This window comes from Sander lucioperca, chromosome 14 (genome assembly GCF_008315115.2).
Source record: "Sander lucioperca isolate FBNREF2018 chromosome 14, SLUC_FBN_1.2, whole genome shotgun sequence".
In the NCBI taxonomy this organism is placed as follows: Eukaryota; Metazoa; Chordata; class Actinopteri; order Perciformes; family Percidae; genus Sander; species Sander lucioperca.
The window spans coordinates 1525808-1548887 of record NC_050186.1 but is presented as its reverse complement, the minus strand read 5'-3'; the positions used below and the strand labels follow the sequence as shown (position 1 = coordinate 1548887).

The following is a 23080-nucleotide window of genomic DNA, read 5'->3' as shown; positions in this document are numbered from 1 at the left end:
CTGGGGCTAGTAAATCAGCACGTAGGAGAATGTCGTCAACTATTAAATAGCAAGGTGACCAGTAAAACTACAGCAGACGACAGCCCTTGGCTAATTAAACAAAATAACTTGCTTTAAGATGCTTCTTCAGGTTGGAGGTGGAGTCGTTTGGAAGCTGAAAGGAGGTTGGTTGCTAGCAAGCAGAGGTTGCACTGCACAGTTATGTTTCGTTCTCCCTGTTCTTTCTTTAATGTGAAATGCTGTTTGAAGATAGATAGAAATGCATTCCTGCCCTGGCTCTGTTGTGACGGTTCCGGCTCCATTGTGACTGATCACGCAAAAAGCTAATTTTTTCGTTTTCATATCGGGGCTTCTGGGAAATGCATGGAGTTGCCTTAATCTATTCAGAGAGTGAATAAACTCGTGAAACAGAGAAGTATCGTAATGTAATCCATTGATTTCAACAATGTAACTGTATTCTAAATACCAACTATTTAAATTGTAACTGTAACGGAATACAGTTACTCATAATTTGTATTCTGAATATGTAACGCGGGTACATGTATTCCGTTACTCCCCAACATTGTACACACATAACAGACACACAGACACAGAGGGGGGAAAAAAGGGGAGAGACACACACAGGAGGGGAGATCTGGGATTTGCTATTGAAGTGACCATGCATTTATTCATTTCTTTTTTCGTGGAGAGGGGGCTCAAATCCCAGCATGCTTTGGGCAGAAGACAAGGAAACCAGTTCCTTATAAAATTAATAGAAGATACACAGTATTCATTTTTGCATGACATTGGATTGTAAGAGAAAACTCTGACAAGCATAAAAACAAACACAACCACCGTATTTGCACAAGTCACAGTAATACCAGTGAAAAGGTGAGCTTTATATTTCTGACATTTTCTCTGCAAGCTCAACTTGAAACCATTATGTTGAACCTGTCATCTAATTCCAATTTTGTTTTTGTTTGACTTGTCTAAATATGAGAGCATTCGCCCCTTTATTTTGGTAGGTTTGGGCAGTGTTTCCTGCCCTCTAAGTTGACCACAGTGCACATTATCTGTTGTGAGATGATTTTATTGCGAGCCTTATACTTGTCAAACCACAGGAGAATGTGATAAAGCCTGGTAAGCAAGGGTGTAACTTTGGGTTTAACACTGGGGGGGTTGAGATCTCCACTTTTGAGCAAAATGTAACTTTTGAGCATATGAAACAATTCATTTCCTGCATTCTGGTGAATTTTTCTGCAACAATTTGTGCCTTTTCTGCATCAATTTATGGTGCAAATTTCTTTAATTATGTTAAGGAAATTATCATTAGATATTTGGAGGTGTTGAACTGGCCAGTTTTGATTATTGGGGGGGTTGTAATCCCCCCATCCCCCCTGTAAATTATGCCTATGCTGGTAAGTGTAATATAATTCACCAAAATGAATGAATTAGGTCTTCATTTACTTACTTTTTCCATAGTGGCAGGTAACCCAGAGCAAGGATGCAAGGTGCACAATGTATCTTTTGCTGTCTAGAATCAAAGAATAAATAGATGGTTGAAAAACAACTTGCTTTCTCTTGCATGCTACATGTTCGCTTCTGGTACAATAAGATGCAGTTAAGATCAAAATTGCAGTAAGTGATTATCTTCGATGTGTTTTCAAAACAGTAACCCTATGCCTGAGTGACTAACAAGAATACTGAGTTTTTTATTGTGACTGCAAGTTGCACCAAGGTATTTGGAGGATGACAAATCCTCATGTTGTTGTGGCTGCCACGGTGTTGTTTATGATTTACCGACACTTCAAACATCAATCCTGTTCCGACACCTCGCCTGTCACCCATCACCAGTTTCACGCGAGTTCCCAGGTGAAATTATTATCAGTATATCCTTCAGTTCAGGTTGATTCCCGTCACCCATGCTGCACTCAATCTGTGCACAAACCAACAGCAGAACAACACAGCAGCATTGTGTTACAGATGCACTTTTTGCTTCACGGGCTTCTTGGACAGATGGGCGTTAGTAGTGCAATCTCAGCATGAACAAGAAAGCCATAATTCTACCCTTAAGTGTATTGTATTGGCCTACAGCAGTGATAATAGCAGGTGGCAAGCAGGATTACATAATGTGTGTGAGTGCGAGAGAGACATCTGAAGGGAGTTAAAGCAAGGAGAAGTGTAATCCGACAATAAAATGACTTGATTAATGCAGAGAACTTCAACAGGGGGTCCTCAGAGTTGCTGCAAGGAGGCCACCAAATGATTGTTGGATAGTTTAAAAAAATCCAACATATTATTTGTAAAGATAATAATGTTGAAATAAAAAATTGATTACAGGCTTACATGCCTATAGGTAGATAGCCATATGGTCGCCATCCACAGATAGTTAAGCTTAAGCATTCACTGTGCCACATTCTAACAATAAAACATGATGTATAAATATAGGAATATTTTAACAATTATTATTTTAATAGCTTGGTATTGTATGCACCATAAAAAACGTATGTGTGCAGGCTTTAGGCCGCCCTACACATTATTGTAGGCCCTGTTTAATATGCAACTCATATTTTATATTTTATATTCATGTTTTATACAATATATAGTGAGGGGTCCCTGCTACATCTCTTTTTCAACTGAAAGGTCCTTGGCCTAAAAAACATTGAAAACCCCTGGTTTAATGTATTGGAGAGGTAAACAGCATGCACTCTCTCAGCCTCTTTTATTTATGCATTTATGCTGCATGCTACTCTGGTTTTCTTTCTGATGACCATGCATTTTTCTGATTGCCTTGGCACAATTTCTTTTCAACAGTTTGAATGTGCAAAATTCTTAATCAAAAGAGCCAAACTGCACTGAAAAGAACTGGCAAGAGAACATTTCCTGAAAGATGCTGCATTTTCCTCAAAGTATGAGCAGCAAACAGAAGACACACAGCTCTGGCAAAAACCTTGCATATGACAAAAAAATGATCAGTGAGCACACAGAACATGTTTGCTCCACTAGTTCCTGCAAAACATAATAAGAAAAGCCTTTATTATTGATTCTCACACATCGCGCCTGTGTTTCACCAGCACCCAAACGAGTTTGAGTGTACTGCTATACTTGGAGGATTTTTCCTTTCTGGTCAATTTAAAAACATAACTATGAAATTCTTAATCAGGAATAGGCTGTGGTTAAAACTAAAGTGAAGCCGCTCAAGTGTAACTGCCTTGTATGCTCAGCTTTTTCCATGCATGCCAGGGCACCATGTATTATCAATAACATGTGCATCAGCAAAAATGCAATATGCAAGATTGCATAGTGACATAACTGTACAGCTGTTCTACATTTCAGAACTCTGAAATGTAGAAGCTCTGTAAAAAAAAAAAGTTTCCTCTTGTTTTCATGGGGGTCGCATCATCTAAAACACATGCTTTGTGTTCAGAGATTCAATTAACATTTAATTAAATTTGGATTCTTTCATCCAAGATTCAATTCATCCTAAACTCTTAGAAGATAATAATTCTAAGTGAACAAAGTACAACACTTCAGGACCCAACAGATAAAGGGAAAGTTGAAACTCTGGTTTGTCTGAAAAGGGTGCAACATTGTCCTTTAAAATAACCGTAGCTTCCAGAGAGAAGCAGAAAAGGAATCACAATGGGCTAAATAAAAACTAAAAGATCTTGGAGGGCAAAACTACTGCAGTTATCCTGGGACTACAGAGTATAAATCCTCAGCCATACTAGCCCGTACTTCTCGCTCAAAGGCTTTAGACCAGGGGTGGCCAACCAGTTCATCATAAAGAGCCACAAAAAAACCTGTACCATAGCAAAAAGCCACACAACACATGCACGTCCACACTACAACAGCAACAGTGCCTTCCAGATCTGATGACAGTCATAATACATAGCAGTTTTCATAGTTTTTTTTTCTTACTTAGATTGACTCAGTGGGAAATCTGACAGTCTTTGTTATCCACAATCCTTTTCAGGTCTTGCTAGAACTCGGTTGTGCCACTAGAAACGACTCTTTCACTCGTTTGTCACTAGAGGGGCTTTCAAACAATCTGATTCAGCAGTGAAAGGGTTAATGAGGAAGGTGATCTGTGGCAGCTTTTTTTTCCTCGGGTTGCAGAATTTGTCCTCAAAACTCTGCTGCATTATTTTTTATTTTAAAATAATTGGCAAATGTATTGGCAAGTGCATTCCATTTTTTTTGTACTTATCTGAAATGTTTCAAAAAGTTAAAAAAAGAATAAAAATAAATCCACCAATAACACAGCCCCCAGCCACACAGTAAGAGCCTCAAAGGAGCAGGCAAAGAGCCGCATACGGCTCAAGAGCCACAGGTTCGCCACCCCTGCTTTAGACCATCAAATGCCTGCATCTCCCAATGTTATACAAGGATATTACACAACACATACAGTATCAGTCAGATAGCACTGAGACCGAAAGCTTAACGCTGCCTGCACAGAGTTTATATTGGAGCAGGTGCCAGCAATCAAGCCTGATAGACTGGTAGAGAGGCATCCACATTGCACCTGAGCCACAATTTCAAAAAGGGAGAAAATGGATTACAGTATAATTACAAACACATTGGAGCAGTTTGGGAGTGAATACAGTAGATTGCCCATTTAACAAACCTTTAGCACCAACAGTTTTCCACTTTCAGATAATCAGAAAGTCAACTTTTGCACTATTAGCTTGATCGAAAGTTCATATTTGTTTGTTGTTAATTGTCAAATAGATTCTGTAACAGCCACAGTTTAAGGTGTAAACAACATCATTCACATGATTATGTTGTATCATGAGTTGTAATTTCTTTCCAAATTATTGCTTGATTTGCCAATTTCCTTTCACGACTGTTTTTGATCTCCCAAGAAATTGTACCGTTACAACTCAAAGGAGTGATGAAAACAAAGCTGGATTATTATTTCGGCGCAGCGTGTTTCTGTAGTTTGGGATATCACTTTACCTCCCTTATCTGCATTATGTATAATAACCATTTCTGCCTCAGAAGTGTCTGACAAAGAACATCTTTCCTCCACAGAGAAAAAGGTGCCATGTCATTTCTCCGACGCTCCATTGTTTCCGACCTCTCAATAACCCGATAAATTCCCTTTGGTCCTACTACAGCCCACTAGCCCGACGTCCACCAGCCAAGACCCGCCCTTCAATAGCATTTACTGGCCAGGCATCCATGCTTACGCAAGGTAACGTAACCCCATTTTGTACAGGTCCTATCCCCTGACCAATCGGCTATCCTAACCTTAACCACTCAAGGTCAAATGTCTAACCCCAACCAATCGAGCTGCGTCGTAGGGCGGGTCTTGGCGTGGCCATAATGGGATTCGTAATTTCGCCACCAGCGGGACGTCGGACTAGTGGGCTGTAGGACCAAAGGGAATTTTTCGGGTTATTGAGAGGTCGGAACAATGGAGCGTCGGAGAAATGGGCAGTCCCCAGATAAAATATAATGTAATCTTATGGGGTTATGTTTTCATTTTTAAATCATATGCATTAATAATTGTACATTTCAGTTACTCATAAGTCATAACTGGTATTACTGATACTGTAATTACTGAAGACAATTCCATAATTAAGATGACAAAAAAGTAACTAAAAGCATTTGTTTAGTGAGTGCTGAAATCTTTCTGAACATTAGTATACATGAGTCAACACATGTTCAAGTGACCCACCTAACACCTGATTTATTGTTTTACACCAGCAGATAATCATCATACAAAGTTTGCGAAAATCTGTAGCTGTAATCTAAAAAATGGATTCATGAAATACTTCCAGTCAATGCACAACTGTCTTGTTGTAGTCTTGTTTCTCCTCTCTGGACTCAGCTAAAGACCACCTTCAGTCTTAAATCAATTTAAACACCTTTTAAAGTATGCATAGGTGCACTGCAATGATTTGTGCTCTCCCTCTTCTTAGAATGTTCTTTTTTAATTTTATTTAGTGTCTAGTTAAAGATGCCATTAATGGAATCAAAGGGAATGCTTGATTCAAAAAAGTATGTGTTGTTCTTTTGGGCAATACGATAGCAACATTGCCATCATTATTCAAAACTGTTGAATGAAGACTTAGAAATGATGTTCAATCAGCAGCTACTGAGAGAGACCAAAGTCTTGGTCAGTTTGTACCAAAACATCCTCCATTGCTGTCAAGTGTAGCACTGCCTACACAACTCCCACTCACCAGCTCTACTTTTTAGTCAAGGCTTGAAAGAACTAAAGATTGGAGTTCACAGCCACAAAGCTACACAATGGATATTAAAAGTTCTTGACTTGTTGACCTGCTTATATCTATTTTTTTGTATTGGTATCAGGTACCATCCTTCTATTTCTCGTTCATGTTTTTACTGTTTTTTTTAGGATTCTTTTTCAAGTTTATTTAATCAGCCCATGTCATCACAGAAATACAGGGACACAATGTTACTTTCAGTTACTACACAGTTTGTTATTGTGTGAGTGTGTGTGTGTGTGTGTGTGTGTGTGTGTGTGAGTGTGAGAGAGAGAGAGAGAGAGAGAGAGAGAGAGAAGTGGGCATGATCACGAGGCAATCAACCTGACTGGAAACAGGTGTGCCATGTTGACACAGTAGGAGAGAACCAACTTAGCCCTCCAAACATAACTGCCCACGTCATATTTCAGCAATTTGGTTCCCCCTTCAATTCCATGGCCAAGCACAATTTCACATGTGAGATTTTGTGGCATTTTAGATTCATTTAGAATTTTTTTACCTTTAAAATTCTACTATTTCTTGCTACAAATCTAACCTCTAAACTGTGATATAATCTGTGCCACACTGCATATGGGATTTTCCTTTAGGTCATGTCAAGCCAGATGTGACAATTACCTGAAACAAAAGTTGCTGTGAAATTAACTTCTGACAATGCTACAACCATAGGCTTTTCCTCAAGCATTTTCCCACACTTCCTATACTCCAGTACCTGTATTTTAAAGGTGCAGTAGGTAAGACTAAAACTAACTTTCTGTCATATTTGATGAAACCGACCCTATGTTCAAGTAGAACTACATGAAGTAGGTCATTTAAAAAAAAAATCTGGTTCCTCTGGCACCACCTACAGCCTGTAGTGCGATTTGCAAAAATCCACAACTCCCTGTTCAGATGCACCAATCAGGGCCAGGGGGGGTGTCTAACTGCTCATGCACACACATTCATTCTCCCTTGTGGGGTGGAGGGGCTTAGGAGACTGTTTTCTTTAGCAGAAAGGGGGCGAGGGACTGAGAAGTTGTTGATGTTGACATTTTTTGGCTAAGTCCTGGATCTTCGCAATCCTACCTACAGCACCTTTAATATCCAGAGTAAATCCAGTAACACATATAAAGCAACACATTGCTGCTATATAGAGAACCTGAGCGACTACGAGGCCAATACTGAGGAAATTCAAATAAAAAGTTTTGCTAGATTGTATTTGGTATTTAATACTTTGCTATATTTATTACCAAATTGCAATTGGTGTTATGTCATTTTTATCTGTGCGTATAAGACCCTGTATTGATTCTTTTCAAGAAAACCTTAGTTTATTGGAGTGTCACATTTCTCTCTTCAGCTACAACAATGCCATGCTGTTTAGATGAAAACAGATATTGTAGGAAGGGGATAAAGGTCGGTACATGTCCTTCTGTTGTCATTGTATCATGTGTTCTTTGTCAGTTGCCTGGGTTGTATCTGCAACAGTGTCTCTAAGACAAACCTCCTGTGGCAAGTATAGTGACAGTAATTCATAAGAGCTTTAAACACATTCATATGTAAAATACTGATTATTTGATCATTTCCTCACTTGACTGAGGGCTGCAACTGTAGCTTACGTTTTAATTGATGACAAGAAGTTACGAAACTGTTCAAGTTCAATGCTATCTTCATGCTCCGAGAGCACATTTAATACTGCCGTCACTTGTGTTACTTGACAGCTATGGTTCAGTGAGACCCTTAAGTATTATACACTCCTCCATCCTCCCCAACCACCAACCCCATGCACATATGTAAATACTTATGCACACACACACACACATACATACATACTCACACATGTTATGCAAGCAGGTGCAAGTGAAGTATATATGTATGCGCAAGTGAATTTTCTATGTATGCGCAGGTGAAGTATATACAGTATGTATGTGCAAGTGAAGTATGCATGTATATGCAAGTGAAGTATATATGCACAACTGAAGTATGGATGTGTGTGCAAGTGGTTAGTACCAGTATATATATATATATGTAGTGAAGTATTTAATTCTGGCTTAGATGGCTTCTCATAGTTGTCAGTAGCTGTGTGACATCCTTTAAAGCTATAAATGCTGCTTGGGAAATCTCATCTCAAACTATGTGAAGATAAGATTACCAAACTCATGTGCATTTGCATCCTCTGTCTCTGCACCCCCAAGTATGATTGGTGGCACTGCCAGGTAAGCCTGTGGCATTTGTTTGCTTGCATTGCCGGAAAGTTCTGGGAGGAAGTTTAATCACCATCTCCGCATGTGGGCTTACAGTACCTTGTGGCCTTTGCGGCGTTGCTTTGTATGAGTAGGAAACAAGATGAAGCTTTTCATCAGCGGCGCAGCATATTCTAGGGCTCTAAATCTTTCAAAGCTGCATCAGAGCATGCTGCTGTAGCCAGCGGCATGTAGACAGGCGGGATTTATAACTTCTACTATTTAAATGGATGCATCTCTTCCTAAGTGCTTCTTCAGTGGGTTATGTTGAGTGCGTGCCATCACAGATCATTAATAATAAACCAAAAATGAGTTGTATTCAAAGTAATTTTCCCTGTCAATTTGCATACCACTAATACACTGACTGCAATAGCTCAAGTGAATGATGCTTCAAGATTTCAGATTTCAGAAATAATGTGTGAATACAGCAGCAAGTTATAAAAGATCCAATCAGGTTTTGGACATTAACACCATATTATCCTGAGCTCGGCCTCAAGTCAGTCCACAGTGTCCACCTAAGCTACTGGAATACACTTTTTGTGTGCAGTAGGAAAAGCACACTAATAAAATAAATCATGGCTGCACTCCCGATTTATACATTTTTATAAACATGATTGTATACAGGTCATATGCAGAATATATGGGGACACTGTCTAAATAAAAGCAATTAGTTTCATGTAAATTAAATCCGATGGGTACTTTGGTGAGAAAAGTGTAGAATTGAATTCAATCTTCACCGGATATTCCAAAGCTCTAAATCAGACTCCGGCTAAAGTCTGATTAAGGTAAGCCGGGAGGCTGTAATCCATATTATGTGGGAGTCATAGGTACAGAAACTGATTTGTGATGGCAAGTCAATATTAACTTCTTTTTCATACGCATGAAAAAAACCTAAAATATCCAGAAAAAAGGTAGGTTATTGAATGTATAACCTCGCTAACATCTGTTTTCTTAAGATTATGTTCCAAACACAGTCGTCTCGGTGGATCAACAAGGCAGCCTACATAGGCTACTGTACTCTGGTATCTTCTGTGTTTGTGCTTCACTCATCGTTGGATCATATTTTCTCTCCCAGTTTTTTTTCTGTCCCTCCCTCGCTACATTGTTTTCTGTTGCTGGAACAAAAGAGCAGACATTTCAGACAAAAATGTTTGCGAGGCATCTCCTCTAAAACTTAAAATATTGATCTAATACTTTTAGGGCCTGTTTATATTTGCTCTTTCAATACCTGACAATAGGACTCTGTAGCAACTGGTGAAAGGTGAGGTTAATTGTCATGTTGCGGAGCACAGCTATTGATGCAGGGGGAATAAAATGTTAATATTGTGCAGCTATTGATCTCACTCAACCACTCATATATAAAACACAGGAAGGAGCAGCAAAGCATGGCTATAAGTATATGCAAATAACGTGGCCATGCTTGTAAACTGAGTAAGATTAAAGCATCTAGCTGCTATCTGATTGGAACACTGCTTATCTTCTACACACAGAGTGAAACACTTCTCCTTGACACCGTGTTTTCATGAGCACAAACAGTGCACGTATACTCACGCCCAATGAATACATGATCTGTTTTCTCTTTCCTCTTCTATTCATTTAAGCCTCATTAAAATGTGCTTGATTACATAACTGTACTACAATCGAAGGCTGCAATACAAAGAGAGAAAACTAATGTGTAACCTAATCATGCCATTTTATTTGATTGAAAAAAAGAATAGAAACACTGACCAACACCAAACATTTTTTAGGCATTTCTTATGCGCAAAAAATGTATGAGTAATGAGTAAAAAGTGAAAGGGACAGTATTTCATAAATGAATTTAAAAAATGTGCAAGAGAGATTATACATCCCTTAATGGGAACATTGTCATTTAATTAAATCAATGGTCTTTTAGCTGGATACAGTAAATGTAAAAAATATATATTGCATGCAGTGGCTGTCTGGAAGGGCCATTTCTGCTGTTGTTACCCCCGTGGCAGCCTGTCCCTAGCTGTCTTAGCATTACAGAAATTCAGCTCCTTTAAATCCCACATAGTTGCCACAGACAGGCCAGTTGACTTCTCCAGCACACTAAATTGTACAGATGTCCATCAGGCAGCTCCATGCAAAATGTTCATTGGCCGAGCAATTTGAGAACAGTGCAACAATTCAATATAATAAATAAATACGTCGTTATGGGTTAAGAAGTTAAAATGATTGTACTTCGGCATAGGTGCAAAAAAGTGTTCCATGTATTTTAATTAATCGCTGGTTTAATGTACCACCCGGTGAGCATGCTATGTGACACAAATCAAACACACCCAAGTTTTGCGTGACCAACTGTGCACGGTGTCTGTTAGCTAACATGCTAAAATGCTAATGGTGGATCCTCCAGCGGTGATGTCTGCTTCACCGAGGAACTTTTACCTTCAGTGAGATATGTGAGGCGTTTCTGCTGTTTTTGACTGCTAGCTAATCTCTGTCAAAGTTGTGACTACAGAGCATCAACTCAAAATGTTTGATAACTTTCAGGAGCTCAGTGGGACGGAGAGGGGGAGTGGACAGGTTATGCTCTTAGAAAGAACTAGCAGAAAGAGTAGATTAAGGATGATTTCGCAGTGTGTTTCTTCAGACAGGTGAGTAACGTTATCATAAATATATATCCATTGGTGAGTACAGCAAACTCTCAGAACATCAACATTGCTAGGCAACGTAGCGTTGTGTGCGCGTGTGCAGTGCACCAACGTTTACATGTGCAAAAACTGCCCAGCTGTTCTTTTGCTGTAATGTGTGTGTTTGTGGCTGCAGCCCCTGTGGAGTTTATATAACAGTTAATTAGATAGTAAGTGTCAGGTTGTTTAATTTCTGTAGCCTTAATAGTGCCCGAGTTGTATGCACTGTACATGCTGTAAAGTGCCGTCTACAGAAAGTGAATATATTGTTGGTTTGGACATGTATTATGTGTAACATTTAATGCATTTAATTTTGTGGCCTAAATGTGTTCTTTATTTTGACATGACTATCATATAACATCATTTTCTTGTACATTTCTTCTCTTGGGCTGTTGTGATTTAATTAGCTTTGATCATGGAGCCTCACCGCTACAGTAGGAACATGACTGCAGTATGTTGCTGTGGGGGAAAATGCAAGTTTGTGGATATATTCACTTAGCCCAGCCCACTGCCTGCAAAATATCGATAAACTACAGACTACCTGTCAAAAACCTGATCGATACATCATCAGCATGGTCAGGAAAAAAAATCCATACAATTTATTTGACATCAGCAAGTTGTCCTTGGTTCTGTCTGTCAACCAGAGTCAATGGGTTCTGTCAAAGAAATGCAGTGCATGGCTAAACGTGAGCTGGTTTTTTTTTATGGGATTGGTCCTGCAAGTGACTTCCGTGCCTTTTTTATTTTTGTCCTTACTTTCTATTGTTGTATATGCTGAACAGCTTTGTTAGTTAAGATATTTACATCATGAGAGTACACGATTCAGATGTGAAGAAAAAAGATGAACCTCACCCCGGTTGCTTTTTTTGAAAGACACGGAGGTACACATTCCAAGCAAACTGTCACTCAGAAGACTTCCTTAATTTCTTTCTTTCTTGCCTTCCTCTCTCTTGTCTATCTCTCTCTCTCATAATTCTAAAGCTTGTAGCATAATTTAATCAACACCAGGATGAAAAGGTCTCAAAAGAAGCTCTGCTAAATGGAAAACGGTGTGCTTGACCTGCTCCTGTCCACAGCGTGACTGTAAGCTGATCAGACGGATGCAGTATGCAATAGCTGTATCTGTGTGTGTTTGTGCATTAATGTGTGTGACTTAGTCTAATGGCATGACAATGAGGCTACCTCGGATATGAAGCTAAGTCACTAAGACAAAATGATCAAAGAGGCACATCTGACAGGGTTGTCTGACGAGCCTAAAGTTAATGTGTGCGTTATGTGCATTTTGCACACTCGTGTCCAGTGTACAGGAGCTCCAAATCCCCAGTATTGTAAATTAGATTCTTAAAAAATACATAACATACATTCACAGTGCAATATATGAATAATATACATCTCATTATATTGAATATATGCTGTGTAACTCTGCACTACTGAAGAGTCTCTGAAAGCACACTGATAGTTTTATATTCTGTTTCCCAATTTTTTACATTTCTAAGAACAGACATGAAAACCTGTAGTTTTAAAGTCATTAACATAAGTGCGCACACACACACTTTGCAGTGAACTTTCAATAAAATGAATATGAATTTGAATTATTTTTTTAAGGGCATCCCATCTGTCAGTGCTTTCTCAGTTACTTTTGATCAAGTATGGCTTTATACGCGCTGCATGTTATTTGCATCATGATGAAACACATTGAAGCACCATGCAGGGCTGCCTCTCTGCATGGACTTGCCCTCTTAGCAGCAAGAGCGTCAATGTACTGTACCATCAAAACGGCACACTCTGACCCACATACGCCTCTCATTAGCCTCTAGCTGAACTACCCACAAACAACACAGCTCACAAGGACTGCACCAACAGGTGAATTAGATATTCAGAGAAATAGTGGATTTTTAAAGAAAATGTATTGAGAAATGTATTTTCTTACTGTGTGCGTTGTGAAGAGAGAATACCAGAGATCCTAATAAGGTTATTTTTTTCCACAAAGCTGATCTGTAATGAAACTCTTGGATTATGCTCTGTGTTGATTAATGTAGTCACATTGTCTCTGTAACGGTAACCATGTGTGAAAATTGATGCATTGCGTTTCCCGTGTGAAAAAAAGCATATGCATTGCTTTTCTGAGATTTATGTCACCTCATCACTGGAGATGCAGGAGAATCCAATTCATGCCTGTCTTAGTTGATTTATATGTATCCCTTCTTCACCTGACATCCACAGAATGATTGAAGTGAAACAAGTGGAGAGCATGCGGTAGTGATTACCTCAGTGGCATTTCTCATTAAGAAAAGAGTTTTTGTTATTGCTGAGCAAAAACAGTTGTTTGCACGAGTTGAAAAGCATATTCTCATAGATGAAGGGCCAATGTCCACTCTTTTCTGCCTACTTCATCCCTCGTTCTAAAGTTGTTGGTTTTTTAGGATATTCCACTCCATTATCAAACAAATATTTCAGTTTTTCTGGGCGCCTTTCGTCTTATCTCTACCTTCACAACTGATATATTTTCTTTGTGTGATTCTCTTTTCTAGATGTGCGGTGTCCATCGAGACAATGGATGTCACGCGGTCACTCCTATGAAGAGCAAACGGTGTGGAACCCGAAGTACTGCGTGGTTGGTGACTGTCAGATGCTGCTTCTGAATGAGGAGGAGGTGGTGAGAGCAGACAGTACTATCTCTTGTCTGTCATGTCCCTCTGTGTCACTATTATGCTTATCTGTTCATCATGTTCTTAATTTTTTTTTGTCCTTGTCAATTTTTTCCCCCCACATAGTTCTAACATCCTAAATTCATGTAGATATTATTTCTGTCACATTTTATTTGGTCAGTCCATTGCTAATGACTGCAAAGTATCAGTTTAGGTTGCAAAGTGTGTTTCAAGTGAAAGTACTTGGCATTGTATAATACATACTAGAGATGTTCCGATTTTTTTCCTTACCGATTCCGATACCTCAACTTGCGTATCGACCCACACCAAGTACCGATCCGATACCAGTGTGTTAAAAAATACATATATTTTATGTTTTCACAGCTGTATATTACTATCCCTGTATGGATGTGATATTGCTGTCATTGTTGTTAAACTCTTTGTGAAATATGAACAAACACAAACAATGAACTCCACAGAACTTTCTTTTACTATCCAGTTTGAGAGTCAGTCATAACAGAAAAAGAACATCCGTCAACATCTGTCCTATCCAATAATGGCCTAAAATGGCAAAAAAAATATCCGGGCTAAATTACATGGTAGCGGATCGGTGCATAAACTCCATTACTTGCTTATACCGATACCAGCATTTTAGGCAGTATCAAAGGCTTTTCTGATACTGGTTGCGGTATCGGAACATCTCTAATACATACTAATAATAATTAGAGGTAGACCAAAAATCGACCAGGCCAATATATCGGCCGATATTATCTTATTACAGATATATTAGTATCGGTATACGTCCGTTGATATGTAAGCAAATGCAGAACAGAAATGTATAACTAGGTTTAATGTCCAGCTCAGTATGTATCTTGGTCACAGTTCTTTACAAAAAAAGTATCAGTCGGCTATAATAATAATAATAATAATAAAAAAAAAGCTACCTATGGAGAAACACAAGCTCCTGAGTGAATCCTGTGTTGTGTGAGAATCTACATTTAAATTCCTCCCACAGTGGAGACCACCAGTAGCCAGGTTATGCAGAGCAAGCTGAGTCTGGCTCTTTGACTAGAAAATAAATCAGGAGTCAGAAGGGTTATCCAAATTACAATGGTCAGTCTGCAATATCCAATCCTTGTTTAATAGCTTTGTGTGAGCACATTTTAAAAGCTCCCTCATGCCCTACACAGGTGTTTTCACCTATTGTGGCTTGACCGACATATTCCTCACTGTCCTGTTTTGGTCAGAGGGACATATACCTAGTTTGGCCACATTGTGTAATTCCTTTCAAACCTCTGCCCAACTTCAACCTGTTCCCATTCATTCCAGTGAGAGCTGCTTATCCAAAAGCTTCTACCGTTACTGCATGCACCTCCTGCCCTGTGTGCCAATTACTCATGCACATTAGTTTCTATTACTGAGCCTGGCCAATTGCATGCGACATAAATAGCACAAAATAATATTTAATATCCGATTGCAAAGCCATTTCTTTAAACTAACGCCACTATCTAAGAACCATTAGCAACAAATTAAATTATAGCTGGCTTGGGGAATTTCTTAAGCCCTCTTCTCAGCACAGCAACAGGCAGAGCACTTACGTTGGGTGAATAGTTGAGACTCAGACACAAGTCCACTGTTTCAAAGTCACAAGAGCACCCGGACAAGGCATAGTTAGTGGACTTGCCAAACCTGCATACCAACATGACTGCTGGAACTGGGGTGAAACATGTGGCGTCAGTTTTTCTTTGTCTGCAAGTACTGAGGTATGCCAATGCAGAAATGGAGCAATAATTGCAGGGAGGAATAACTGTATTTACATCAACCAATTGGCAGCCTTCCCGCTATAGTGCTTTTTGTTTCACAGCGGCAAAGAACAACAGCTTTTTAATGCATCCATCCAGAGACCCAGACTCTGAAAGGTCATCCGTAACACTGCTGGATTTTTGTGATGTCAGCAGACTGCAGGTCAAAACGATGATACAGTTTTATAATGGCTTGCTCCAGATGAGAAGTGATGACATGGTTTAGACAGCTAAACAATTTTAAGTAGAATGGGTCGGAGCATCAGCTGCTGTGAACAAGCACACTGCAAGCATCATACAGTTGTTGTGACAGTATACGGTTTTCAGTTATTTCAGCAACTCAGACTCATGCAGCCTACATTACTATAGATTGTTCCTCCTTCAGATAAAGCCTTTAAAGGGTAACTACCATTTTTTTCAACCTGGACCCTATTCTCCTGTATTTATGTGTGTAAGTGAATGATAGGAACAACAATCTTTGAAATTGGTCCAGTATTAAGCGGGAACGCTGTAACTGGCAGCCACGGACTACTGCAATGTAACCCTATGGGGCAAATGTGCATCATCAGTTTGGTCCACTAAAGGTGCTATATTTTACCACTGACAGGCTCAGATTATTATTCTAAATGTCTGACAACATTATGGAAAGGATCCCTACAGAGATAAGACCTTTTTAAAACCTATTTAAGACCTTTCTGTGTAACCAGAAACCGCTCTGAGGTCGCTAGCCCTAAATCCACTAGACTACGTTTAAAAAAACAATACTTTTAGCATGTATGGAGCCAACATATGTAAATTGGTAAACTATGTGTTTATTTCAACCAAAACTAGAGTTGTGATGGTTGGAAAAGTGGAAAGATGACCCAAAACAGCTTTTCATAGTTTTATTTTGTTTCTGTCCACTTTGAATGAAGTGTATTTTACGATGCTAAAATTACTGTTTATTTACAGGGAGTCTGGTGGGTTTAGCGAAAGCAATTTTGCGGATTTTTTTATGTTTAAAAAAAGGGTCTTACTCTTTAACAGAAAGGCTGACCTCCTTACAAATCCTTTCCATAATGTCAGACATTTAGAATATTAATCTGGGCCCCTGGTTAGCTCACCGGGTAGAGCAGGCGCCCATATATAGAGGTTTATTCCTTGACGCAGCGGCCGCAGGTTCGACTCTGACCTGCGGCCCTTCGCTGCATGTCATTCCCCCTCTCTCCCCTTTCATGTCTAAGCTGTCATATCCAAATAAAGGCTTAAAAATGCCCCAAAAAATCATCTAAAAGAAAAAAAAAAAAAGAATATTAATCTGAGCCTTTCAGTGGCAAAACAAGCACTTTTGTGAAGGTAAATACAAGCTGCACAATTGCCCTATTAACTTACATTGTAGCTCCTTTCGCCGCTGCAGCGATCTTGATTAATATTGGACCAATGTCAAAGATTGTTGTTCCCATCAGTCACTTAGAAACAAAAACCTAGGAAAATAGGGTCCAGGTTGAAAAAAACAGTAGTTACACTTTAAAGCACGTGTCAAACTCAAGGCCCGCGGGCCAAATCTGGCCCCTTGCAGATTTAGATACGGCCCGTATATCAATTTGGGTTCACAATAGATTTAGGCCCTAGCGCGAGCGCGATCACTGAAGGCTTGTATCACGTGGACTCGCCAACAGTGTTGTTGTCATTACTTAGAATTTCTCATGGGGGGCGACAGAAACTACACATTATAGCTTTAAGTCCCATTTGTTCTTGTTGCACATGTGATGTAATGTTTCTTTAAACAAGCTATACATTATGCAACATGTCTTTTTGAAATACACTTAAATAATTCTGATTTCAAATTAAACATAAGAATTGTTTGAAAATGCCCATTGGCTCTTATGTGTGAAGCTGACAATTGCATGCTGAACTTTTTTTTGTGATAGTACAGAAAAAATGAATGAATGTGTTAACAGCAATATGTGTAAATGCTACATATTTCATTTTCTTAGATTAATCATTTAGTAATATGCATTTGTCTTTATTGTCTTTAAATTGGGCCTTTATATTCCTTCGTTCCATACCACCACGAGCAAACACTAGAGTGTAATAAAATGTGTGTAGCAAGCCTATAACAATCTCTGCACACAGTTTAAATTGTTAGCTGTGACGGAGTCATTTTGCTTCTTTATTCCTTTGTTTCTGCCTTTTTGTTTTATCCGTTGGATTGTTTTAGTCTTGCACTCATGCTTCTCCTGAGACATTATTAAAAAACACAGAATTGACGTCCAATATCACTGAACAGTTGATGCTGACATTTTCATTTGTAATACAATGTTTACTTAATAAATGACCGTGGCCTTGTTTGCCAAAGGCGATTAGGCCCTTGGCTATTTGTACAGCCAACGTGACGTTTATCTAACCGTAAGACAAATGATGCTTCCACAAACACAAAGACAAACTGGGCGAGAAGGGATAACGATCTCAACATTTATCATTCTCGAGGGCTGCAATATGAAGGTAACAAAACGGAAAGAAAGGTGTGATTCCAGATGGGGTTTCTAGAGTTGGATTTTTCTCATTTTCAACTTCAGCTTGTTGCCCATGAGGCACACTGTGTGTAAAATATTGATCAAGTTCATTACTGTCATCTACATTTCTAAAGATGCACATGACTTCCAGTAGAGGTGGCTCATGATTAAAGACAAAGGAGTCTTTTATGCTAGTGTCAACAGTCAAAAACATCCTGCAGAACTGAGGATACTTAAAGGGGCCGCGCCAGCGTTAAGATTTAGCCTAATTTTCAAGTGGGCTCTGCCATTTGCTTAACTGTTGTAATCAAATCAGCGCTTACTGTACGTCCATGGCAAAAATCAATTATCTTAATTGAATTAGCAGAGAGTGAACATATACATCACTGTTTCCTGTTTGCAATATTTTTCCTCAGTCCTTTCACAGAAAATAAGTTAGATGGGTTCCTTGATCTAATAAGAACAATTGTAGTTTAGTTTAATATTTAAACTTTTATGAGCTTTTAGATTTTAGTTTGGTACTTTCTACCCACTTATTAACTGGGTATGAATGTATTTATATTTTAAGAATATTTATCATGCTATAATTTAAAATATATGATGCATACATATACAAAATACATAACATATACAGGAAGTAGTTAAAGTTGAATGAGGGGTGGGAAAAATAAAAAGCTTCGGCTTCGTCCCGTCTCCTTTTCGGACGGATTGAACACATTGTAACACTTTATAGATATTGTTATATTGTTTTTCCTTTTGGTGTGTTGCAACGCACTTATCGTGTTTTTATATTGTATTTTATTATTTTTTGTTTGAAATAAAAAGAAGAAAGAAGAAGGTTAAAATTAAGAAATACATTTTTATAAGAAAGCCACAGATTATACTGAAATCTCTGGTTAAGACCAGTGTTCCTGGAAGCCAGATACCATGGCCCTGACAGTGCTTTACTGTATGTATCCCAGCCAGGATTGTTGCAGTGAATAGTGTTAAATTACAGCTCATTTTGCTAAGTCATAATGGCTCCGACCACCAGACATTGTCTTTACGTCAGAGGCAGTGTCAGTGAGAGCTGTCCTTAAACCCGAGTCCCATGAAGCAAGTGAAGAGCTGTCCCTCAGAGAGGATCAGAGAGATAAACAGACGGACACAGAAACAGAGGTATAGAGAAAGAAGACAGACAGGGCGCCACATTGACATGAGAGGTGTGAGGATGTTGGATAAGACCATTATCACTCCTCTTGGAGGACATCAGGCCCTTTCCCTTTTTCTCTGTCGCCACTTTCTCACCACGGCCATCCTTTTCCTTTTGTCTGTTTAATCTTTTGGAGCCAAACATTTGGTATGCAAGCTATAGGAAGATATGCGCTGACACAGACTGATGTGCTACTAATGCCTGCTTTGTTTTTCCAATGACTCCCCATTTATCACAAGCTCTACAGCTTTGTGTGTGCTATTGGCCCAACACCGCATTAAATACGGTGACCAGAATAACCACAATAACATAGATAAGGAGCCTCGTTATTGCATGTGCAGTCCTTACAGCCACCATTTTTCTTTTTGTTGGCTTTCATTCTTCTGTACGCTATCTACTCTGTGCCTACTTTTGTACCTGCGCCTTTTGTTGAATTTACTCAGCCTTTTTATCCGTCTTGAATTTCTTGCTCTACGTCTCTGTCCCCTTTCTTTCTCTCTCTGCCTCAACAGATCCGTTCCTTGTTTTTGCAGGAGAGGCGCTCTGCGTCAGGCAAGGTCCATCTTCTGCGACGCACCATCAGCGTTCCAGTGGAAACACAGTTTCCAGAGTTCCACAGCCAGCTGTCCACTGAGAGCGGTGAGTAGCCTGAGGATTAGTCTCGCATTGGCCACACAGCATTACGGGATGGGTGAAAAAACGTGCTCTGGTTCATTGCCATGTCTTTAAACCAGTCACAATCGTCATGGGCGGTTGAGCGCCAGACGGAACCACGGTGCTGCTGCAAAATAGCCTCGGGAAGGAACTTGTTTTGGTGGAACATGTGTACGTTCACAAGTTGTTTGAGTCGTGCAGCAGAAAACTCAGATTGGACAGATAGTCTAGCTAGCTGTCTGGATTTACCCTGCAGAGATCTGCATACTTACTTAAATTACCTTCTTAAAACCATTTAATTAAGTTAGAATCATTAATAACCTAGAAATCAAATATTTAACATTCGTTCAACATGGTTATGGTCATATAAAAATGTAATGTATTATTAAGACTCTGAAGAAAGAGGAGAAGTTGGTGCTTTTTTTTAATGGCTTGGCTCTGTTTTTGACGGTTACATTCCAAATGCATGTCCATGGCTGCAAAGTATGAGCTTTAAGTCAGACTTCTCTGCACAAGCACTCGTATGCAGGATGCTTGCTCTACGCAAAGGTGAAATGGGCAATGTAACTCAAGAGAAGCCCTGCTTTATGCTGCTCACTGACACAACCAGCCAACCACTCACACATGCAAGTGAGCCTTGCATTGCTTACATGCCTGGGTGAGCCTTTTGAAATTGCTGATACTCTTTTCTTCTGCCTGATATCCACTAGATGGAGAGCTTGCTGCTTCGTAGCACTCACATGCTTCACTCTTACCACTAAGACAGACACCGAAAATGGTTTTGGTTTCTTCCGAACGACAGATGGCATGTTGCACTATTCCTTGTTGCTAATGACAATGTGTAGTATTATATCATTACTTTCGGGATGTGCCCAAGGGCTTAGGACAAGATGGAGCAGCTCAGTGAAAACTGGTGAGGTCTGTGGATGTGGCCGTAAGGATGAACACACAGAATAGGTCAAAATGAGACACTAGGTCTCTTTGCCACTATGCTACGACCCTGCAAGGATGAAGTAGGGTTTTGGGGACTGTAGAGGGGGGCTGGTGGGTGGGTAGGGGTCTAACTGGATGTGATGGGATGTGGGACAGGTGTGGGGAAGAGGGTGGTACAGGGTATTTTTTTCTTTTTGGCACACAAATATATTCACGACTTACTGCAGTGAGTGTCTTCTATTCTTAGGCCTACTTTTAAATTGTCTCCTTACCATCATCATTTAAAACATTTTTGTATGAATTAGAAATTGTATGGCTAGTTTGGATATTTTTTCTTGTAATCTGAAAGGTTTTAATTGTCCTAACTAAAGAGTAGCTCTCTTGGATCTATTAGCAAGAAATAACACAGACTTAGCTATGCTCCAGGAGACACACCAGCTGAGTAAGGATGTAAGCAGAATGGAGAACCAACATTATAAAGTCTGCACTTCAAAAATAACAATACTTATACTTACCTCTTTAGCTACTATTAGCTACTATTACTGGTAAAGGGGGTGATGAGGATGGTAGAGTTACGTTCATCAAGTGTGTGCGTGCAATGGAAGGAAAGCATAGCATTCGTTAACATCTATGCACCAAACACGTATGAAGTCGTTTTTTACTCTGTTGAATAAGGTACTGATAGACTCTCTGACTATGAATTAGTAATTTGTGCTGATATGAATACTATACTAGATCCACATTTGGATAAAACAAGCAAATCCAGCAAAAAAAAAAATAAAAAAATGAGACACTAGGTGGCACTGAAGTTTAGTCTTTCAAGTATTTGTATCCCACAGTTACTGTTGCTGGGTTATCAGCTGGCATGCAACCTAATATGACCCCCTTTTAAATCAGTGTGTGCGTCAGTGGTTATTTAGTTTACGTGCTTGTTCATGATGTCATTACACTATTTTACAGTACAGTACAGAACATTTTACAACAGGTTTAGGTTTTATTTAAGTTTAGTGATTTCCTGTGGTGGTGTTGTCCTCTATCCCTGATACAGTGTTATTGGATAGTAGATAATATGATAAAGATAATATGATTTACGGTTTCTGAGACCATGGTTCTTTCTTACCACAGTGATTTGAGTAATGCTTTGTGGTGGGATCAGAATCATGCTCTCTGCAGACACTCTATGCTCAGGAATTGTTGCAAAGATTTGTTTAAACAGTGATATTACCATCCCTTGACCATTAGAGAGAGCCATTTAGTTCAGTGTTAACAATACAAATATAACGTTAAAGCATTTACAGAAGCATTTCTTACCCCTTAGTTGACATGGCGAAAGATATTTAGAAGACTATTTATTCCTCAGGTTATAGGTTCTTTTAGTTAAAGCATCGCGTCATGTTATTTGATACAACTTATTAAGTGTCTCATTCAAACGTCTTTTTCATTTTCAGCTCAAAAGCTTTAAATTCCTCCAGTTTTCTTCTTTCTTGTGCTTTCTTTTGGACACTTGTCTTTTTCTATCATACCAAGTGAGATTGCATTCTTGGTGAGAGTATGCTGAGGGCTAGATGATGAGACAAGAAGAGATGTCCTTCTGTCTCCTCAAAGTTCTGGCTGTTACCCAGCATTCTCTGCATAGCACACATTTGACTTTAAGATACAGGGACACTTCTTTGCTGCAATTGTTCAGTGCTAAGTCATCAAACATCAAAAAGCAGAGGAGAATTTTGGAATTTGTGCATCCCTGTCTGTAATCAGACTGATCTCATGAGTGGCGTATGTATGACACGGCAATTCGTATGCCATTATTGGCGGGTTATCAAGACGCATACTCGCTTTTTAGCGTGTTTATCAACGCCGTTTGGCCTCCGTTGACTTACATTACCTTGCGATTGCGTGTCAATTTACGCCGTAGCGAGTAGTGTGAAAGGCCGAAAATCCGCGGAAAAAAATGGTTGAGGTTTGGTTGGGGTGGTGGATGGGTCAAACACAGGACTTTCAGCCAGGAGAGCGGGGATTGTGTCCCACGTGTCACGTTTCCTAAACTCAACCGTCGCTTTCTTCTTTTCCTAAACCCAACCGGTTATTCTTTTCCTAAACCCAACCCGCTTTCTCGCGATAACACGGCAAGTGACGTGCATGTTTACGTCTGCTGTATACGGCGTAGATATACACGCGCATAGGGTTGGGTACCGAAACCCGGTTCCACTATGGATCCGGTTCCTACGCAAACGGTAGTATTCGGACCGGATTAGAACGCAAATTTCGGTTCCGACT

The 23080-nt window shown here is 39.4% G+C and overlaps 1 protein-coding gene across 4 annotated transcripts in view; it reads left to right on the top strand.

The window, feature by feature from the left end:
- The window catches only part of LOC116062793 (disabled homolog 2-interacting protein), a 169970-nt gene that overhangs the window by 6208 nt on the left and 140682 nt on the right, over positions 1 to 23080 (top strand). For 3 of the 4 annotated variants that reach the window (XM_031317474.2, XM_031317473.2, XM_031317477.2), the window contains exons 2-3: positions 13614 to 13738; positions 19732 to 19858. In XM_031317474.2, the coding sequence (XP_031173334.1) occupies positions 13614 to 13738; positions 19732 to 19858 (252 nt within the window). The remainder of the gene's footprint in view (positions 1 to 13613; positions 13739 to 19731; positions 19859 to 23080) is intronic. The other variant, XM_031317475.2, reaches the window with a different exon arrangement.